Source organism: Rhinoderma darwinii, chromosome 1 (assembly GCF_050947455.1).
Source record: "Rhinoderma darwinii isolate aRhiDar2 chromosome 1, aRhiDar2.hap1, whole genome shotgun sequence".
Classification (NCBI taxonomy): Eukaryota; Metazoa; Chordata; class Amphibia; order Anura; family Rhinodermatidae; genus Rhinoderma; species Rhinoderma darwinii.
In genome coordinates this window covers 388,331,039-388,353,781 of record NC_134687.1, presented here as the reverse complement: position 1 = coordinate 388,353,781, position 22,743 = coordinate 388,331,039, and the positions used below count along the sequence as shown (strand labels likewise).

Below are 22,743 nucleotides of genomic sequence, written 5' to 3'. Positions count from 1 at the left end.
GGGCTGCAATTCAGGATATAGACTGGGAAGAACTAATGTCAAATAATGGTACAAATGATAAATGGGAGATTTTGAAATCTACTTTGGGTAATTATAGTGCAAAATTTATTACTATAGGCAACAAGTATAAACTACTAAAATTAAACCCCACATGGCTTACACCTTCTGTAAAAAGAGCAATACATGACAAAAAAAGGGCATTTGAAAAATACAAATCTGAGGGTACACCTGTAGCCTTTTTAAATTCTAAAGAGCGTAATAAAATCTGTAAAATTGTAATAAAATCAGCAAAAATACAAAATGAAAGGCAGGTGGCCAAGGATAGTAAGACAAATCCCAAAAAATTCTTCAAGTATATAAATGCAAAAAAGCCAAGTTCTGAACATGTAGGACCCCTAGATAATGGTAATGGGGTGTTGGTCACCAGTAAGCTTAACATCCATCGTGGGGAAAATGTTTGAGGAGCTATTGAGAGACTATATACAGGATTATGTGACCAAAAAATAGTATTATAAGTGACAGCCAGCACGGTTTTACTAAGGACAGACGCTGTCAAACCAACCTGATTTGTTTTTATGAAGAGGTGAGCAGGAGCCTAGACAGAGGGGCTGCTGTGGATATAGTGTTTTTGGACTTTGCAAAGGCATTTGACACTATCCCTCATAGACATCTAATGGGTTAATTAAGGACTATAGGTTTAGAAAGTATCATTTGTAATTGGATTGAGAATTGGCTCAAGGACCGTATCCAGAGTGTTGTGGTCAATGATTCCTACTCTGAATGGTCCCCGGTTATAAGTGGTGTACCCCAGGGTTCCGTGCTGGGTCCATTATTATTCAACTTATTTATTAATGATATAGAGGATGGGATTAATAGCACTATTTCTATTTTTGCAGATGACACCAAGCTATGTAGTAATGTTCAGTCTATGGAAGATGTTCGTGAATTGCAAGCAGATTTAAACAAACTAAGTGTTTGGGCGTCCACTTGGCAAATGAGGTTTAATGTATATAAATGTAAAGTTTTGCACCTGGGTACAAACAACCTGTATGCATCATATGTCCTAGGGGGAGCTATACTGGGGAAGTCACTTGTTGAGAAGGATCTGGGTGTACTTGTAAATCATAAACTAAATAACAGCATGCAATGTCAATAAACTGCTTCAAAGGCCAGCAAGATATTGTCGTGTATTATAAGAGGCATGGACTCGCGGGACAGGGATGTAATATTACCACTTTATAAAGCAGAAGTGAGGCCTCATCTAGAATATGCAGTTCAGTTCTGGGCTCCAGTTCATAGAAAGGATGCCCTGGAGTTAGAAAAAATACAAAGAAGAGCAACGAAGCAAATAAGGGGCATGGGGAATCTAAGTTATGAGGAAAGATTAAAATAATTAAACCTATTTAGCCTTGAAAAAAGACGACTAAGGGGGGACATGATTAACTTATATAAATATATTAATGGCACATACAAAAAATATGGTGAGATCCTGTTCCATGTAAGACCCCCTCAAAAAACAAGGGGGCACTCCCTCCGTCTGGAAAAAAAAAAAGTTCAACCTGCAGATCCGACAAGCCTTCTTTACTGTGAGAACTGTGAATCTATGGAATAGTCTACCTCAGGAGCTGGTCACTGCAGGGACAGTAGATGGCTTTAAAAAAGGCTTAGATAATTTCCTAGAACAAAAAAATATAAGCTCCTATGTGTAGAAATTTTTACCTTCCCTTTTCCCATCCCTTGGTTGCACTTGATGGACATGTGTCTCTTTTCAACCGTACGAACTATGCAACTATGTTACTATGTAATATATATATATATATATATATATATATATATATATATATATATATATAGATATATATATATAAAATATAGAGAGATACAGTGAAGGAAATAGGTATTTGATCCCTTGCTGATTTTGTAAGTTTGCCCACTGTCAAAGACATGAACAGTCTAGAATTTTTAGGCTAGGTTAATTTTACCAGTGAGAGATAGATTATATATATAAAAAAAAAAAAGAAAATCACATTGTCAAAATTATATATATTAATTTGCATTGTGCACAGAGAAATAAGTATTTGATCCCTTTGGCAAACAAGACTTAATACTTGGTGGCAAAACCCTTGTTGGCAAGCACAGCAGTCAGATGTTTTTTGTAGTTGATGATGAGGTTTGCACACATGTTAGATGGAATTTTGGCCCACTCCTCTTTGCAGATCATCTGTAAATCATTAAGATTTCGAGGCTGTCGCTTGGCAACTCGGATCTTCAGCTCCCTCCATAAGTTTTCGATGGGATTAAGGTCTGGAGACTGGCTAGGCCACTCCATGACCTTAATGTGCTTCTTTTTGAGCCACTCCTTTGTTGCCTTGGCTGTATGTTTCGGGTCATTGTCGTGCTGGAAGACCCAGCCACGAGCCATTTTTAATGTCCTGGTGGAGGGAAGGAGTTTGTCACTCAGGATTTGACGGTACATGGCTCCATCCATTCTCCCATTGATGCGGTGAAGTAGTCCTGTGCCCTTAGCAGAGAAACACCCACAAAACATAATGTTTCCACCTCCATGCTTGACAGTGGGGACGGTGTTCTTTGGGTCATAGGCAGCATTTCTCTTCCTCCAAACACGGCGAGTTGAGTTAATGCCAAAGAGCTCAATTTTAGTCTCATCTGACCACAGCACCTTCTCCCAATCACCCACAGAATCATCCAGATGTTCATTTGCAAACTTCAGACGGGCCTGTACATGTGCCTTCTTGAGCAGGGGGACCTTGCGGGCACTGCAGGATTTTAATCCATTACGGCGTAATGTGTTACCAATGGTTTTCTTGGTGACTGTGGTCCCAGCTGCCTTGAAATCATTAACAAGTTCCCCCCGTGTAGTTTTCGGCTGAGCTCTCACCTTCCTCAGGATCAAGGATACCCCACGAGGTGAGATTTTGCATGGAGCCCCAGATCGATGTCAATTGACAGTCATTTTGTATGTCCTCCATTTTCTTACTATTGCACCAACAGTTGTCTCCTTCTCTCCCAGCGTCTTACTTATGGTTTTGTAGCCCATTCCAGCCTTGTGCAGGTCTATGATCTTGTCCCTGACATCCTTAGAAAGCTCTTTGGTCTTGCCCATGTTGTAGAGGTTAGAGTCAGACTGATTAATTGAGTCTGTGGACAGGAGTCTTTTATACAGGTGACCATTTAAGACAGCTGTCTTTAATGCAGGCACCAAGTTGATTTGGAGCGTGTAACTGGTCTGGAGGAGGCTGAACTCTTAATGGTTGGTAGGGGATCAAATACTTATTTCTCTGTGCACAATGCAAATAAATATATATAATTTTGACTATGTGATTTTTTCTTTTTTTTTATATATATATAATCTATCTCTCACTGGTAAAATTAACCTAGCCTAAAAATTCTAGACTGTTCATGTCTTTGACAGTGGGCAAACGTACAAAATCAGCAAGGGATCAAATACTTATTTCCTTCACTGTATAAAAAAGCTATGGCTCTTGGAAGTCGGGGAGTGAAAGACTAAAATGGAAAAACAAAAAATTGCTTTGTCATGAAAGGGTTAATATATCCTGAACAGAAAAGTACCTCTGTACTTTCATAGATAATGCAGCAACGATTCCACATTACTTATGAAAGCAACAAAACATGTACAAGCATGAGAATTTGAACAAACCAATGTAAGACCACGGGTAAATTACAGGAATACTATCGCTAACTTCCAAACCATCCTATGCAACAACTTGTGATGTTGTGCATGTAGAAAGTTGTGGGTACAATTGATGAGCATTTTGCGACTGTGGATACAAACACACTTAGAAACCCATTTCTACATCGGAAGGGTAACATCAATCTTTTTTAACATCTGAGGAGGACACTAAATGCACCAATTATGAAATTCTTAGGCTGCAGAAATGTATCCATGAAAAGAACTATAATTTCAGAAAATGCTAGCTGCAAATTAAGGTAAACTGTGTGATGCAGATATTCAAGAATTAAATGGATACTAACATTTTAAATAACTTATGCTCTATTAGTATACCTGATAAATATCAATTTTGTAATTTACTTACTGTTAGAATTTTGTTTTATCTCTGAAAATTCTGTGTGAAGTTACTGCCATAAGGTGTCTCCCTTCCTGTAATCTGCTGTCCACCCCCTATTGTCGAGCAAAATTTGTTCCTGGTTACAAAACAGAGGAGACACAGGCTGCTGGTAAGAGTTATATGCCACCCCAGTGCTGGATTCTCAGCTGCACTGCTCATTACTGCTGTATAATCCATGCTGCTACTTCTATATATGTGATAGATAGAGATAGGGGAGCAGGATTCTTTTCTGTGTCCAGTGTATAGAAGACATGGTAGCATTTAGGCTCCGCCCAGTAGCTCAGAGACAACTGAGAATTAGAGATAAAGCCTGCAGAGGGGAAAACTGCTAAAAAAAAATGCCATATACAAGTCATGTAATGGCCAGAAATAGTGTTATTCCTCATGTACACACATATGACAACTTATTCTGAAAAGTCACCTGAAAAGTTAGGTATGCTTTAAGCTAATAACTGCTATATGAAGATCTATTAGCTTTGGATAATAACCTCATTAGGCCTTTTAGATACCATTGTTAAACGTACAATATACTCTATTAGGAAATGCCTCTGCTGAAAGATTTGAGCATTGGTGGCCTGAAAGAAAACAGTGATTTAGGCCTTAAATTATTAATAATTGATAATTTGTATAATTAATGTATATGTTTTTACAGAATGATGAATCTGTACAAAGAGAAGAACCAAGCAGCAATGATTTTCAGAACAGCAAATATATAAATGGAGACTCTGTAATTATTGGCCAGGTAAGAGAATGGTTAACATTAATTTGGCCTTTATTTATTTCATTACAATTATTTAGATCTTTAGAATTTGACGAAGAGGTTTTCTTGATTGCTATATCGTTAAATATGGGCAAATTGTAATAATAATCTGGATTAAAGATTGTAACCATAAATTGCCCAAAAAATATTACCGTACGATATTTGTAAATATGGTTGATATTCTTAGAGAGTTTTGAATATAAGGGGCCAGTGTGGATGTTAGGGAGATAAATAAAGTTTAGTTACACAATAGCACTTATCCAGAATGACACACGCCCATAATGGCACACATATAGTCCTAGCCAAAAGTTTTGAGACTGACACAAATTTGGGCTTTCACAAAGAGTGCTGCATTAGTTTTTATAGTGGCAATTTGCATTAATTCTAGATTGTTATGATTGTCAGATGAATTGCAATTTCTCTACCTCAGGAGAAAGTGTGAACGAGGACAAGGCCGCTGATATCACTCCGTCATGCTGATTAAATTAAAGAGCAGACTGGTTGCTTTAAAAGGGGGATGGTGCTTGAAATCATTGCCTTCTGTTAACCAAGGTTATATCCAAGGAAACACATATAGTCAAGATCTCCCCTAAATCAACCATTTATTAAATCATCAATGATTTCAAGTACCATCCCCCTTTTAAAGCAACCAGTCTGCTCTTAGGGCATGGCCAGACGCGGCGGAATTGCTCTGGAATTCCGCTGCGGCCAATCTGCTGCGGAAATCCGCAGCGAACAGTTTCTCCATTGGTTTCCACACCTTTTTAGTTAGGTTCGTGCACACGTGGCGGAAAACTCCGCTGCGCACCATAGGCTGCGGTGCGGAATTTGGTGTCTGCAGCATACACTGGCTTTTGCGGACGTGTAGCGGACTTGTTGCGGACCCATTGCGGAATTTCTCCATTGACTTCAATGGAGAATCAAAATTCCGCAATGAAATCCGCAGCTGTTGTGTGTGTTGCGTTGCGTATTGGTTTTAAGAAAAGGATATTTCTTCATTCTGGCTGGACCTATGTATTTCTAGGTCTATAGCCAGACTGAGATGAAATGTTTTAAAAGACAGCAGGATGTACTCTTCACATGAATACGCAATGGCTAATCCGCATCAATTTCCTGCACATTTTAGGCAAAGCCACAACAGAATCTGTAATCAGAATCTGTAATCTACGTTAGGGTCAGTTCACATGTTGTGTAAATACTGCAGATTTTCCGCAACGGAATTTGTTGCGGAAAATCCGCAGCATAATACAGTAGCAGCAAAGGGGATGACATAGAACAAATCTAATCCACATGCTGCCTAAATAGTAAGTGTAAAAAACGCTCAGAAATTGACATGTGGTGCGGCGTTTTAAGCATGTCAATTGGATTTGCGTAAACGCTGCTTATTTGTTGTGCGTTTTTCCATGTGAATTCAATGGGGATGTAAAACCCGCAACAAATAGCTATTGTTTAGTTTTTTGCAGTGGTATTGCAGTGATTCCGCCACCAAAAACGCAACACAGAGAAAAAAAATCTTATACTTACCCAGAAGTCTGTGTTTCTTCCTCCAGGTCGGCTTCCTAGGATGACACTTCATCCCATGTGACCGCTGCAGCCAATCACAGGCTGTAGCGGCGGTCACATGGGATAAAACGTCATCCCAGGAGGCTGTACTGGATGACGTCAGAGGGCTGGCCTCCTGGGATGACGTTTCATCCCATGTGACCGCCACTGCAGCCAATCACAGGCTGCACCGGTCTCCTGGGATGAAACGTCATCTAACTAAATGCAGCGGTTCTCGTGGACATTCCGGGCGAAAAACTGCTTCACAGTAAGGTGCGGTTTTTCGGCCAGAATTCCCTGCGGCCACCGGGGTGGATACACATTGTAACTTTATGAAGCGTATTCGCCCCGTTTGAACTCAGCTTTAGGCCGGATTCACACGAGCGTGTTCAGTCCGTGATATCTGGACCGTATTCCAGCAGTATGTCCCGGACCGAACACACTGCATGGAGCCGTTATCTATGACGCTAGGAGTCCCTGCCTCGCTGCGGGAAAACTGACCTGTACTGTAATCATGTTTTCAGTACGGGACAGTTTTCCGCAGCGAGGCAGGGACTCCTAGCATCATAGATAACTATGACGATAGGAACCCGGCACCCTGCAGTATGTTCGGTCCGGGAAATACTGCCGGCATACGGTCTGTATATCACAGACCGAACACGCTCGTGTGAATCAGGCCTTAATGTTTTAAATGTCACAAGATTTAATAGTATACAATTAGGATGATAATTGTTTGTATTTCTATTCTCCATTTCTTGTCTATATCACTTTTTTTTTTTCCCTCCTCAGCTTGAAGATGAGACTTTACACACTAAATATGATAAAGGAGCCTCAAATCATAAAAGGTATAATTTCCATTTTGTTTTGCAACATTCAATACACATTTTGACAGTGCTTTTTCATACGGGACAGTTCTTAAAACACTGCAAGTAGAGATAAGCAAATTTCCCGACATTTGTTTCGGATACAATTTGGTCAACTTGCACTGAAAATACACATGGAATTGACTTAATACCTGCTTTGTATAATTACTCATTATTAAAGAAAGAGACCGGCCAAATATGGGATGAGGGAGTAGCAAGGTGGTTACCACTGCTAACCAACCAGAGGCGTAGCTAGGTTCTCCATCACCTGGGACAAAGATTCAGTTTGGCGTCCGTCCCCCCCAAACCTCTTTTTCCGATGTTTCCTTCCTCCTCGCCATGTTTGTTTTCTCTACCAATCAATGAGGTGTCATTTTTTTTCCAAATTTTTTTTTATATAACTCGAGCATAAAGCCATTTGTACATTTTACAAGCAATATAGTTCTATATACAACACCAGAACCAAGCTCATTAGATTTATACAGCACCAAAACAAATCTCATTACATATATACATGACCAGAATCAAGCTCAGTGCATATATTCAGCACCAGAACAAAGCTCAATATATATACAGCACCAGAACAAAGCTCAGTACATATATACAGCACCAGAACAAAACTCAGTACATATATACAACACCAGAACAAAGCTCATACATATATACAACACCAGAACCAAGCTCATTACATATGTACAACACCACAACCAAGCTCATTACATATATACAGCACAAGAATAAAGCTCATTGCATATATACAGCATCAGAAGCAAGATAAGTACATATATACAGTGCCAGAACTAAGCTCAGTACATATATACAACACCAGAACCAAGCTCAGTACATATATACAGTGCCAGAACCAAGATCAGTACATATATACAGCATTAGAACCAAGCTCAATACATATATACAGTACCAAAACTAAGCTTAGTACATACATACAACACCAGAACCAAGATCATAACATATATACAGCACCAGAACCAAGCTCAGTACATAAATACAACACCAGCACAAATACAGCTCAATTTAGTGCAACACCTGCCGAATAGGTTTTCACTAAATTGTATACAGCTCCCAGCACGGCCCAAACAATGGTAAAGATATGCTGGGAGATGCTGTTTCACAAAAAAAAATCATACCACCATCATCTCGCTGCTCATCATACAGTGACTACAGTGCTGATTAGGGACAGAATAAACATTTATATTAAGTGACTCACAGGTGATGATTTCAGATTCTAGTTGTTTTTTTTCTTTTTTCTTCTCCATCTGGTCCAGACCTCTGTGACGACTTCTCCCGGCCACAGCCCATTTCTGCAGTTTTCAACTCAGATGTCTTCAGCTTCTCACTTTTCAAACATTTCTGCATCTATAAACAAAGATAAAGTTCTTATGGTGCCAGACACTGTGCCCCTAAATATAATAGCACCATATACTGTACCTGTAATTATAATAGCACCATACACTGTACCTCTAATTATAATAGCACCATACACTGTCGCTGATTATAATAGCACCATACACTGTGTCCCTGATTATAATAGCGCCATACACTGCACCTCTAATTATAATATCACCATACACTGTGTCCCACACACACTGTGCTCCCTGTAGATAGTGCCCCTCACGCCGCTTGAGTCGTTGAAAGGCGCTGAATGGCCGGGCACGGAACGTACCCGGCCATTCATCGCCTATAGTGCAGGAGGGGATGGAGGCAGCTTCTTTCAGTGGCGCCACCGCTCCCTCAGAGAGGCAGCAGGCTGCCGTCATGGACGGTACGGCCCTGGCGCCCCCACCTTCCCTCTTAGTTGCGCCCAGGGAACATGCCACGCCTGCCCCCCTAGCTACGCCCCTGTAACCAACTATAATATCATTGCTTGATTCAGACTTTTAACAGAATACCCAAATCATCCTGAAGCCACTATTCAGGTTGCATGATTTGGTGATAGTGTGCTGTGTGGTACAATAAACATGAGCTTAATGAATGACAGACTGGTATAGAGGGAGAGAGGACCCTGCCCACGAGGACTTACAATCTACAAGGGAAGTAGACAGAAGGTGAGGGTAGAAGCTGTTCACCTGGTAATATAGTGGCAGCAGGGTTATTGTAGGTTATAAGTTCTTCTGACAAAGTTGGTTTTCAGGTTGCTTTTGAAGGTTTGAATGGTGGGAGAGAGTCTTATGCGTTGGAGTAGAGAGTTCCAGAGTGTGGGGGATGCATGTGGGAAATCTTAACGACGATGAGGGAGGAGAAGATAACAGGAGAGCAAAGCAGAAGATCTTGTGAGGAAATTATGTTTGGAGAGGTATTGGGAGATTAGAGCAGAGATGTATGGATTGGACAGGTTGTGGACAGCCTTGTATGTCATTGTTAACATTTTGAATTGAATTCGCTGGGCAATAAGTAGCCAGTGAAGGGATTGGCAGAGAAAAGAGGCAGAGGTGAAACGAGAGGACAGGTGGATTAACCTGGCAGCAGAGTTGATGGTGGATTGGAGGGGTGCAACCGTGTTAGATGGGAGGCCACAGAGAGGGATGTTCAAGTAGTCTAGGAAGGAGAAAATGAGAGCATGTTCTAGCATTTTTATTGAATCGAGGTTGAGGAAAGAGCAGATTCGAGAAATGTTTTGAGGCAGAGGCGGCAAGAACTGGTAAAGGCTTGGATGTGCGGTTTGAAGGACAGGGTAGAAAGGAAGGTTATCCCGAGGCAGGAGGATATTTTATATAGGAATTGTAGATCGTTTTTTTTCTGATACAAAGCTACAACCACCACTAGAATGACTTTAGGAGACTACTGAACACAAATTTATTATTGAGTTTAATGGAAGCTGTATAAATACGTAAAGCTTCTCTTGTGGTGGCTGCCAGCAGATCAAATCTTATTTCACTTTGAGCTTTGTAACAGAAAAAAATGGAACTTCAACCCCTATAAGTGTACTTTTACACGTGCCATTTCATTTTAACGCTTTTTTATATGCATTTTTTTAAGCCAAAACCAGGAGTGCATTAAAAAAAGAGGATAAGTAAAGTCTTTCCTATATACTTCCTCTCCCTTTACGATTCACACTTGGCATTAGCTTAAAAAACTGCACCAAATGACAAATGTGAACCACTCTAAGACCATGATCACACCCCCCCCCCCCCCCCCAAAAAAAATGTATGCCATTTTGGCCTCAGTTTTTGACCCAAAGCCAGAAGTAGATCCAAAAGGAACAAAAGATAATAAGAAAAGACTGATGAATTTTCTTTCTTTTGTGTACACTAACTTAAAAAAACTGAACCAAAAACTGCATCGAAACAGTGTGTGATACTGGCCTAAAGATATACTTTTAGGTAAAAAAAAAAAAAATGTGCATAGTTACGTAGTTGATAAGGTTGAAAAAAGACACAGGTCCATTAAGTCCAACCCATAATACTACCGTGTTGATACAGAAGAAGGCTAAAACCCCCATGAGGTGAATGACAATTTTTTTATTAGGGGAAAAATTCCTCCTCGACTCTAAATATGGCAATGAGAATAAATTCCTGGATCAACTTCCCATCTTTAGATTTAAAGAGGCTCTGTCACCAGATTATAAGTGCCCTATTTCCTACATAATCTGATCGGCACTGTAATGTAGATAACAACAGTGGTTTTTATTTTGAAAAACGATAATTTTTGATAAATTTATGAACAATTTTAGATTTATGCTAATTAGTTTCTTAATAGACAACCGGGCGTTTTTGAACTTGTGACCAAGTGGGCATTGTAAAGAGAAGTGTATGACGCTGACCAATCAGCGTCACACACTTCTCTCCATTTATGTCCATCTGTATTCACAGCACAGCGTGATCTCGCGAGATCACGCTGTGCTGTCACATACACCCACATTAACTTTACTGAAGTGTCTTGAGAGTGAATAGACCTTGCCACCAGCCAGGATGCGATGACTATTCACACTTCCGACACTTCAGTAAAGTTTCTGTGGGACTTACTCACACAGCACAGCGTGATCTTGCGAGATTACGCTTTGCTGTGTGAGATTTCCACAGTATTACTGCCACTACAGTAAAGAATCCCCATCTATGATTATGGTGAAACCTTTTTCCCCCTAAATGCAGAACATGCCCATTGTCATGGCTACAGGTCTATGTGTAAAAAGATTATCAGAAAGATCTCTGTGCTGTCCATTCATATATTTCTACATTGTTATTAGATCGCCCCTAAGCCATATTTTTTCTAAACTGAATAGCCCCAAGTTTGCTAACCTTCCTTGGTACTACAATCCACCCAATCCCTTTATTATTATGGGTCGCCTTCCTTTACACCTGTTCTAGTTCAGCTATGTACTTCTTTTACACAAGAAGTATTCCAATACCAGAAAAACAACTGTTTTGCACCCTAAATTATACACATAATTACTGAAGCCAATATACATGGGGTACTTAATATCGCACTTCACCCCAAATGTCAAAGCACCAAACCTACATGAAAACAGAGTGAATATCACACAACACATCAGTTAGAAATATGTAAAAAAATTTGATTTTTATCAAATCATTTTAAAACATCCAAAAATACAAAAACGGTAGGATGAGAATGAATCGCTCAGTTACTGACTAGACCCAATACAGCCAAACATATTAGTACAAGGGTTATAAATATATGTCAGGAACAATGTCCTCTATACCCAAAAAGAGCAGGCAATAAAGGGAACAATAATAATTGTAATAGTCCCTATCAGGTTAAGAAATATTCGTTTTCAAAGAAGATAAAAGTTCAATGGTAATGGCTGCTTACCCATGTGTTAATATGGCTACCTGGCGTCCTCCCCGATGCGCGTTTCAGCCTTTCAAGCCTTTCTCTGGCTTATATACCACTGATACGCACAAAGTGTCGACTGATGAACTGTGCTTATGGGGAAGCGTGTGAGGCAAGTTCGGGGGGACATTCTTGTATAATCGATTAATAGACCCTGATTGTAGGGCTTCTTAGGGCATATATATGGATATTTTTTTTTTCTGCGCGGGGCTACCCCTTTTGGTGTGATAATTGCGCTTGTCCTGAGGATTGAATGTTTCAGGGCTGTTTCAGGCTTGAATAGGATTCACACCCTTCCCTTCCACTACACTGTATATTCATTGCGCCAATTGGTTGCTAATTTGGATGTGGTAAATGCTCTGCTTTATGTTACGATACCAATAATATAGGGCTTATAAAGTGGGGATAGTTCTTCACATGTCCCTGCAGTTGCTAATGGCAACCAAAATACAGGCGCTTCAGAACACATGTTAATATTTGTAGGAAACACATCGATGCCCTCATTGGTTTGCGTCTTTATGTTTGGTTGTATTTTTACAATATGGATTTAACTCTGGTTTCATATTTTAGTGGATTATTAATAAAATCTATATTTTAGGTTTGACATATTGGTTACTTTTAAAAAAACGCGGTGGCCAGATGTTTGACGTAAATCAATAGCACACATTAAAGGGGTTATACGGGGACCACAGAAAAAAAATGAAAACCCTGCAAATATGTCTAAGCTCATTTCCACACTACTACAACTACTCTGCCTGCACAAAATCATGTTTCTGCAATACTCACCACTTTCCAATGTAGCCACTTACATAACTTTTCGGTAGACAGGACAAGGAGTTTCAGCGCGCTCTGAAACTACAGTTCCCGTCATGCCCTTTTGGGCCTTTTCCTTTTGGGCCTGTATTTTCTGGGGCTGGATAACCCCTTTAAAGAGTAACTCTCATTTCATAAAACTTTTGGCATGTCATAGGGACATATCAAAAGTTTTAATTGGTGCGGGTCCGGGTGCTGAGACCGCCATTAATTGCTAAAACTATGGGGCAAAAGTGCCCAGCCGAGCGCAGTGCCTCTTCAGCTGCAATGGTCTCAGTGCTCAGACTCCCACTGATGAAAACTTTTGACATTTCCCTATGACATGTCAAAAGTTTTATGAAATGACAATTACTCTGTCAGTTGAGGTGCATTTTTATTATGCAGTTTGTGAGCCAAAATTACAGGATACACCAACAGGAAGGAAAAGTATTAGTCCATCCTTTATACTTCATATTCCTTTTGCATCCACTCCTGGTTTTGGTTAAAAAAACTGCATCAAAAATTGCACCTCAAACTGCACCAAATGCCTCATGTGTGTTTCCAGCCTTAGGTCAGGATCACACACACACACAGTTTTGATGCAGTTTTTGTGGCAGATTTTGGCTCAGTTTTTTTAGCCAAACACAGGAGTGTACTAAAAAGCAAGGAGACGCATCAATCTTTTCTTTCTACCTTTCCTTCCTTTTGGGTCCACTTCTGGATTTGGCTTAAAAAACTGAGTTAAAAACTGCCACAAAAACGGAATCAAAACTGTGTGTGTGATCTTGGCCTTAAGACGACAGTTACTTTTTCACGTGGCTATTTCACATTTTTTATGCCTTTACTCATTATTCCTTTGTGCAAAATCACATTTCTTTTAAAGATGTATTGTTTTATAAGTGCATGTAGTGCTCTGTACTGCATAGTATATATTTATACAGTACTGTGTACAGTATATTCAGTACATTACAAAGCACCTCTAACACCTTAACAAAAGCCCGGCCGTTAAGGGTACTTATGCCCCAGCACCATGAAAAGGTGGTGCTGTGACATAAGCCGGGTACTGGTTTCCCTTGCCGGCTAGAGCGGGTGTCAGGCTGACAGCCCGGCACCTGCTCTAGCTAGCGGGATCGAAATCAGCATCGATCCCGCCCGTTTAACCCCTTAAAGAGGCTCTGTCACCACGATGCAGGACCTGGAGAAGTGACGTCACAGCGTGATCTCTCGAGAACACGCTGTGTGTCTGTGCACTGCCAGAAGCTGGGTGTTAACGAAGAGAAGTGAATGATGCTGATTCGTCAGCATCATACACTCCCATTCACAACGCCCAGCTAGTAAAAGAAGTAAAAACGCCCAGATGTACGCACATAATACACGCCCAGTTGTACTTTTACTTTAAACACGCCCAGTTGTACTTTAGAAAGCCTCATTTGCATAAATATAAAAATGGTCATAACTTGGCCAAAAATGCTCGTTTTTTTAAAAAAAAACATTACTCTTATCTACATTGCAGCACCGATCTGCTGCAATACGAGATAGGGCTTGCAAAATCTGGTGACAGAGCCTCTTTAAATGCGGCTGTCAAACGCGACAGCCACATCTAAGTGATTTGAGAGAGAGGGGCTCCCTCTCTCACCTCATCGGCACACCCGTGATGCGATTGCGGGAGTGCCTATGGTTCTTATGGCTGTCGTGGGACCCACAGTTCTGTATGCAGGGCAGCTGTATCTTGCACTGAAATCTGTATCCATCAGGTCAGCGAGACTGATGGGTTCAGTGACAGAGCGTCCTGCGTGTCTCTGACATGCAGGATCGAGCTGCTATCGATCATTTCTAAGTTCTGAACTTAGATGTGATCGATAACAGCTCGTTTAGAGACCCGTTATCACTGAACCCGCAGTCCTGCTGACCTGACGGATTCAGGTCTCAGCACAAGATACAGCTGCTCTTTATACAGGATACAAAGCAGCCGTATCTGAAAAAGTTAAAATATTTTGTAATAAAATTTGATTACAAAGTTGCACCAATCACACTGATACGCATTTTTAGCCTTTAACTCCTTCACGATTGCCATACGGCGATATACGTTCCAACTGCTCATGCCCCGTGCGTAGTCGACTACGCTATTCATTCCGTCAAAACGACAGAACCCTTGCACAACGGAGATAAACGGAACCCATTGGCACCAGATCCATCATCATTGAAATCAATGTTGATGGAAACGGAAACCTATGGTTTCCGTTTGTGTCTGTCAGGGCTCCGTTCCGACGAAAAGCTCAGACGGAAGGTCGGAACGGAGCCCTAGCACAGATGTGAACAAAGCACCTCCCCCCTCCTTCTCCCTCCATCCACGGCTTCTGCCCAGAGATACCGGAGCCAGTGTGCTTGATATCTGGGCAGATAAGGAGCTCATGATCACCAGGACTGTCTACTCATGGTGATCATAGAAAAGTTTGCTTAACAAACTTTTCAAGCAGCTCTGAACTCTTAACCTTCTTCACTCTCTCCTCACAGGGGATCCAGGAGAGAGAAGAAGACTAATTATTAAAAAGCTGCAACGGTATAGGTATATATATATATATATGGGGGGCATTAACTGGGCCATATTAGGCTATTTCAAAGATCCATAATAAAAGAGGTCTGTCTGGTGATATGTGAATAGACTACCTGTAAGGGGATATTTTTTACCTACTCAAGACATTGACGTGATCCAGGTATCATACTTCTTGCTTATGGTACTTATGTACACTACCTTTCAAAAGTTTGGGGTCACCCAGACAATTTTGTGTTTTCCATGAAAACTCACACTTGTATTTATCAAATGATTTGCAAAATGACTAGAAAATATAGTCAAGACATTGACAAGGTTAGAAATGATGATTTTTATTTGAAATAATAATTTTCTCCTTCAAACTTTGCTTTCGTCTTGGAATGCTCCATTTGCAGCAATTCCAGCATTGCAGACCTTTGGCATTCTAGCTGTTAATTTGCTGAGATAATCGGGAGAAATTTAACCCCATTCTTCCAGAAGCCCATCCCACAAGTTGGATTGGCTTGATGGGCACTTCTTGCGTACCATACGGTCAAGCTGCTCGAACAACAGCTCTATGGGGTTGAGATCTGGTGACTGTGCTGGCCACTCCATTACAGTTAGAATACCAGCTGCCTGCTTCTTCCCTAAATAGTTTTTGCATCATTTGGAGGTGTGCTTTGGGTCATTGTCCTGTTGTAGGATGAAATTGGCTCCAATCAAGCGCTGTCCACAGGGTATGGCATGGCGTTGCAAAATGGAGTGATAGCCTTCCTTATTCAAAATCCCTTTTACCTTGTACAAATCTCCCACTTTACCAGCACCAAAGCAACCCCAGACCATCACATTACCTCCACCATGCTTGACAGATGGCGTCAGGCACTCTTCCAGCATCTTTTCAGTTGTTCTGAGTCTCAGAAATGTTCTTCTGTGTGATCCAAACACCTCAAACTTCGATTCGTCTGTCCATAACACTTTTTTCCAATCTTCCTCTGTCCAATGTCTGTGTGCTTTTACCCATATTAATCTTTTCCTTTTATTAGCCAGTCTCAGATATGGCTTTTTATTTGCCACTCTGCCCTGAAGGCCAGCATCCCAGACGTTGACACTGGCGTTTTGCGGGTACTATTTAATGAAGCTGCCAGTTGAGGACCTGTGAGGCGTCTATTTCTCAAACTAGAGACTCTAATGTACTTGTCTTGTTGCTCAGTTGTGCAGCGGGACCTCCACCTTCTCTTTCTACTCTGGTTAGAGCCTGTGTGTGCTGTCCTCTGAAGGCAGTAGTACACACCGTTGTAGGAAATCTTCAGTTTCTTGGCAATTTCTCGCATGGAATAGCCTTCATTTCTAAGAACAAGAATAGACTGTCGAGTTTCACATGAAAGCTCTATTTTTCTAGCCATTTTGAGAGTTTAATCGAAGCCACAAATGTAATTCTCCAGATTCTCAACTAGCTCAAAGGAAGGTCAGTTTTATAGCTCCTCTAAACAGCAAAACTGTTTACAGCGGTGCTAACATAATTGCACAAGGGTTTTCAAGTGTTTTCTAATCATCCATTAGCCTTCTAACACAGTTAGCAAACACAATGTACCATTAGAACACTGGAGTGATGGTTGCTGGAAATGGGCCTCTATACACCTATGTAGATATTGCATTAAAAACCAGATCTTTGCAGCTAGAATAGTCATTTAGCACATTAACAATGTATAGAGTGTATTTCTGATTAATTTAATGTTATCTTCATTGAAAAAAACTGTGCTTTTCTTTCAAAAATAAGGAAATTTCTAAGTGACCCTAAACTTTTGAACGGTAGTGTATACACACATAGATAAATAACATAGATAAATATATAGAAAATAATTAAAAAGGTTTTTTTTCACACATTTTTCGTGATTTGTCTGCTGATGATAAAAATTCAAAACATGGAATTAATTAAGCTAATCTAGAAAATGAAAGCCTCATAAATCTTGTAAAAAAACAAAGTCTTAAATAGTTGTGATAATCAAAGCGGTTGCAAAGATATTATCGTTTAAAGAAGTGCATATCAAAAATTGAAAATTTGACCTGGACACAGGGTCATCAATGACCCTTGGTCATGAAGGGGTTAATAATACACTTAACCCCTTAGTGACCACCAATACACCTTTTCATGGCGGTCACTAAGGGGCCTTAGGCTAGGCCATCGCCTTTTCACGGCGGCCCAGTCTAAGTCCTGCACGGGTGTCCCATGCAAGCTGGAGTGGGAGCTCGGCTGTCTAATAACAGAAGGGCTTCTGCTCCAACGGCCTCGATCGAGGGAGGGAGCTCCCTCTCTCACCCATCGGCGGCCCGCAAATGCAATCGCAGGCCTCCGATGGGGTGCCATGGCAGCCGGGGGCCTGATAAAAGCCCCAGGTCTGCCCTGGGCATATGCCAGAGGCATGTCCTAATAGATTGCCTATCAGTTTAACACTGACAGGCAATAATGCTCTAAAGCATAATGCTATAAAGCATTATAGCTGCGATCTAAAGATCCCCTAGTGGGACTATTAAAATAAGTAATAAGTGTGAAATAAAAATTATTAATAAAAATAACAGTAAATAAATAAATAAAACAAACAATTTTTTCCATAAAAAGTTGTTTTATTTAGTAAAAGTGTTAAACCTTAATAAAAGTACACATGAGATAGATAGATAGATAGATAGATAGATAGATAGATAGATAGATAGATAGATAGATAGATAGATAGATAGATAGATAGATAGATAGATAGATAGATAGATAGATATGAGGTAGATAGAGAGATAGAGAGATAGATAGATAGATAGATAGATAGATAGATAGATAGATAGATAGATAGATAGATAGATAGATAGATAGATAGATAGATAGATAGATAGATAATTATTTTTCTTCCATTGTGTTTACATAAAGTTTCACCCATTATCCCAATATATCTTTTCTTCCACAGATACTTGGAAGAGAAATATGATGCCATATGTTCCTTCTACAACAAACATAAAGACATAATCAAACATGTGATCTATGGCATTTTGTTGGCAGGTAAGAATGAATTACTTCAGCCCTAGACAGTTCTGTGGCTCCTTTCATTACAGAAAACAAATGAAAGATCAACAAACCAATGTGGAGAATGAATAAGAATTGTTGATGTACGTCAGACCTGGACTTGTTCACATAGTGAAGTTTTTATGCAGTTTTTACTGCGCACACAAGGTGATTGAAATTGGTGGCATGTCTAATAAACAAATACATTAAAGAAACATTGATGATAGATGGCTACCTCTATGGTATATGAATTGTATTTATATGTATATGTGATTGGCCAAATTATTTTGTAAATGTAATGTCCAAGTTTTAATGGCAAATTGATTGTGGTAAAAGTCCAGAGTTCATAAGTCTATTTGTGGCTTACTGAAGTATGCCCCGAGGAATCGAATTAAAATATAATGCAGATGAATTCGTCCCACTGAGGCAGAAACTATATTTATCCTGACCCCTCATTAACACTTTCCTTGTAAAGCCATTCCGGTGATCCCCTTTCTGATCAATCAGCATGAAGGATGCCCTGTTTTACATACAGTGTGTTATTCTTGGTGGTCCCCTGTTTTAGAGGATGGTGGGGGGCATTAACTGGGCCATATTAGGCTATTTCAAAGATCCATAATAAAAGAGGTCTGTCTGGTGATATGTGAATAGACTACCTGTAAGGGGATATTTTTTACCTACTCAAGACATTGACGTGATCCAGCTATCATACTTCTTGCTTATGGTACTTATGTACACTACCTTTCAAAAGTTTGGGGTCACCCAGACAATTTTGTGTTTTCCATGAAAACTCACACTTATATTTATCAAATGAGTTGCAAAATGACTAGAAAATATAGTCAAGACATTGACAAGGTTAGAAATAATGATTTTTATTTGAAATAATAATTTTCTCCTTCAAACTTTGCTTTCGTAAAAGAATGCTCCATTTGCAGCAATTACAGCATTGCAGACCTTTGGCATTCTAGCTGTTAATTTGCTGAGGTAATCAGGAGAAATTTCACCCCATGCTTCCAGAAGCCTCTCCCACAAGTTGGATTGGCTTGATGGGCACTTCTTGCGTACCATACGGTCAAGCTGCTCCCACAACAGCTCTATGGGGTTGAGATCTAGTCACTGCGCTGGCCACTCCATTACAGATAGAATACCAGCTGCCTGCTTCTTCCCTAAATAGTTCTTGCATAATTTGGAGGTGTGCTTTGGGTCATTGTCCTGTTGTAGGATTAAATTGGCTCCAATCAAGCGCTGTCCACAGAGTATGGCATGGCGTTGCAAAATGGGTGATAGCCTTCCTTATTCAAAATCCCTTTTACCTTGTACAAATCTCCCACTTTACCAGCACCAAAGCAACCCCATACCATCACATTACCTCTACCATGCTTGACAGATGGCGTCAGGCACTCTTTTCTGTCCATAACACTTTTTTCCAATCTTCCTCTGTCCAATGTCTGTGTGCTTTTGCCCATATTAATCTTTTCCTTTTATTAGCTAGTCTCAGATATGGCTTTTTCTTTGCCACTCTGCCCTGAAGGCCAGCATCCCGGAGTCGCCTCTTCACTGTAGACGTTGACACTGGCGTTTTGCGGGTACTATTTCATGAAGCTGCCAGTTGAGGACTTGTGAGGCGTCTATTTCTCAAACTAGAGACTCTAATGTACTTGTCTTGTTGCTCAGTTGTGCAGCGGGGCCTCCCACTTCTCTTTCTACTCTGGTTAGAGCCTGTGTGTGCTGTCCTCTGAAGGGAGTAGTACACACCGTTTTAGGAAATCTTCAGTTTCTTGGCAATTTCTCGCATGGAATAGCCTTCATTTCTAAGAACAAGAATAGACTGTCGAGTTTCACATGAAAGCTCTCTTTTTCTAGCCATTTTGAGAGTTTAATCGAATCTCACAAATGTAATGCTCCAGATTCTCAACTAGCTCAAAGGAAGGTCAGTTTTATAGCTCCTCTAAACAGCAAAACTGTTTACAGCGGTGCTAACATAATTGCACAAGGGCAGCATCCCGGAGTCGCCTCTTCACTGTAGACGTTGACACTGGCGTTTTGCGGGTACTATTTCATGAAGCTGCCAGTTGAGGACTTGTGAGGCGTCTATTTCTCAAACTAGAGGCTCTAATGTACTTGTCTTGTTGCTCAGTTGTGCAGCGGGGCCTCCCACTTCTCTTTCTACTCTGGTTAGAGCCTGTGTGTGCTGTCCTCTGAAGGGAGTAGTACACACCGTTTTAGGAAATCTTCAGTTTCTTGGCAATTTCTCGCATGGAATAGCCTTCATTTCTAAGAACAAGAATAGACTGTCGAGTTTCACATGAAAGCTCTCTTTTTCTAGCCATTTTGAGAGTTTAATCGAATCTCACAAATGTAATGCTCCAGATTCTCAACTAGCTCAAAGGAAGGTCAGTTTTATAGCTCCTCTAAACAGCAAAACTGTTTACAGCGGTGCTAACATAATTGCACAAGGGTTTTCAAGTGTTTTCTAATCATCCATTATCCTTCTAACACAGTTAGCAAACACAATGTACCATTAGAACACTGGAGTGATGGTTGCTGGAAATGGGCCTCTATACACCTATGTAGATATTGCATTAAAAACCAGACGTTTGCAGCTAGAATAGTCATTTAGCACATTAACAATGTATAGAGTGTATTTCTGATTAATTTAATGTTATCTTCATTGAAAAAAACTGTGCTTTTCTTGCAAAAATAAGAAAATTTCTAAGTGACCCTAAACTTTTGAACGGTAGTGTATATTTAAAGGGACTTTCTGGTTTAGAAATCCAATTTTCAATAACTCTATTAGGAAAGTTAGTACAGAGCAGTCCTCGATTAATGCATTAGCCAGAGTGGAGAGTAGCCTGCTGTGGCACAACATGAGTATTGAATACTTACTGCCATATACCTCTACTGCTTGCTGCTACTCACTGAGGGTCTCAGGAAGGGGACACCTTGTGACCTTCTAACAAAAAGGCATTGTAAAATGCGGACAACCCTTGTAAAGAGCACTTCCACAAAAATTAAAACAATTACCTGTAAAAATATCATAAATCTCTGAGTTGTCCTCTCAAATTGATAAAAGTTCTATTCACTATTAGCAGCATTTCTGGACTTTTAGTATAAAAATGCCTAATGGGATAACCCCTTTAACAGCCCTGGTATATTATTTGACCCTAGTGCGTCAATTTTACGTATTATGAATAATTGCCCATGGTTTCCCTTTAAGTGCAAAGGTGACAAATAAAATAAGTTTTCTAGAACTTTAAAAAAGCATATAAATATGCTAACAATGCACTGGAAAACCTAAATAAATAAATATGGATAATAGAAAATAACCAAAAATGAAAACTTCTAACAAAAAAAAGTGCCCTGCCCCCATTATCTCATTAAAATTAATCTTTTGACATCTCCTACATCCTGCCAAGGTATAGTCCCTATAATCTACACAGAACTGCATATACTGATAATGACAGGTAAATTAGACATATGTTTGTTTCAGAGAAAATATCTATTCACATGTTCAAATCCAAATATTCTTAATAAATGGGCACATATTTTCTTTAAGGTTTCTTGGCGATGGTGATCGCGGCCTGTGCATTGAACTTTAAAAGAGCACTGGCTCTCTTTGTTCTAACCCTGCTGGTCATCTTTTTTGTCTGCTGGGATTTATTTATGGACAGATTTGAAGGAAAAATTATTACATTTTTCTCCCCCGTTGGCTCGTTCTTCAAGAAACAATGGTTTTGGTTAAAATGGTAAGTGCTATACAGTTCTTCAATATGTGGAATTCATGAATGTATCCGTTTTCAAGATCTCTACTTGTAATCATTGAATGGGAAACTTCATTGTTCAGTTCCAGAGGCTGAACCTGTCCTAGTCATGAGATGATCACACCGGCGCTGGTTACTCTACAGTTATCAGAGCTCTACCTCGCAACGACCTGTGCACCGGTGTGCTCATCTTAAGATTCTCATCCTCAAGAAGTATACAATGAAACATTCAATAACTACAAGCAGAGGTCTTGAAAAATGTAAGGAAATTATACACAAAGTACAACTAGAATCATTTTCCCACATAAATAAGTATTGTTTTCTAAAACAAGTTTTTTAAATTGTAAGCAATTATCTAATAAAATGTATATTTGAAGGCCTTGGATTACACTTTTTTCCACTTACAGGCTACGATAACCACTTAGGGACCAAACCCATTTTGGCAGAAAGGCAATTTTTTTGTTTTTGCATCGCTGCATTCCGAGAGCCAGAGCTTTTTTTTATTTCCCTGTCAATGTAGCTGTATAATGGCTT

At 40.0% G+C, this 22,743-nt stretch overlaps 1 protein-coding gene across 1 annotated transcript in view; it reads left to right on the top strand.

Annotated features, from left to right (window-relative positions):
* The window catches only part of SLC28A3 (solute carrier family 28 member 3), a 107,396-nt gene that overhangs the window by 36,182 nt on the left and 48,471 nt on the right, over nt 1–22,743 (top strand). Inside the window, exons 2-5 of the mRNA XM_075860606.1 lie at nt 4,762–4,851; nt 7,201–7,256; nt 18,354–18,445; nt 22,005–22,194. Of these exons, the coding sequence (XP_075716721.1) occupies nt 4,762–4,851; nt 7,201–7,256; nt 18,354–18,445; nt 22,005–22,194 (428 nt within the window). The remainder of the gene's footprint in view (nt 1–4,761; nt 4,852–7,200; nt 7,257–18,353; nt 18,446–22,004; nt 22,195–22,743) is intronic.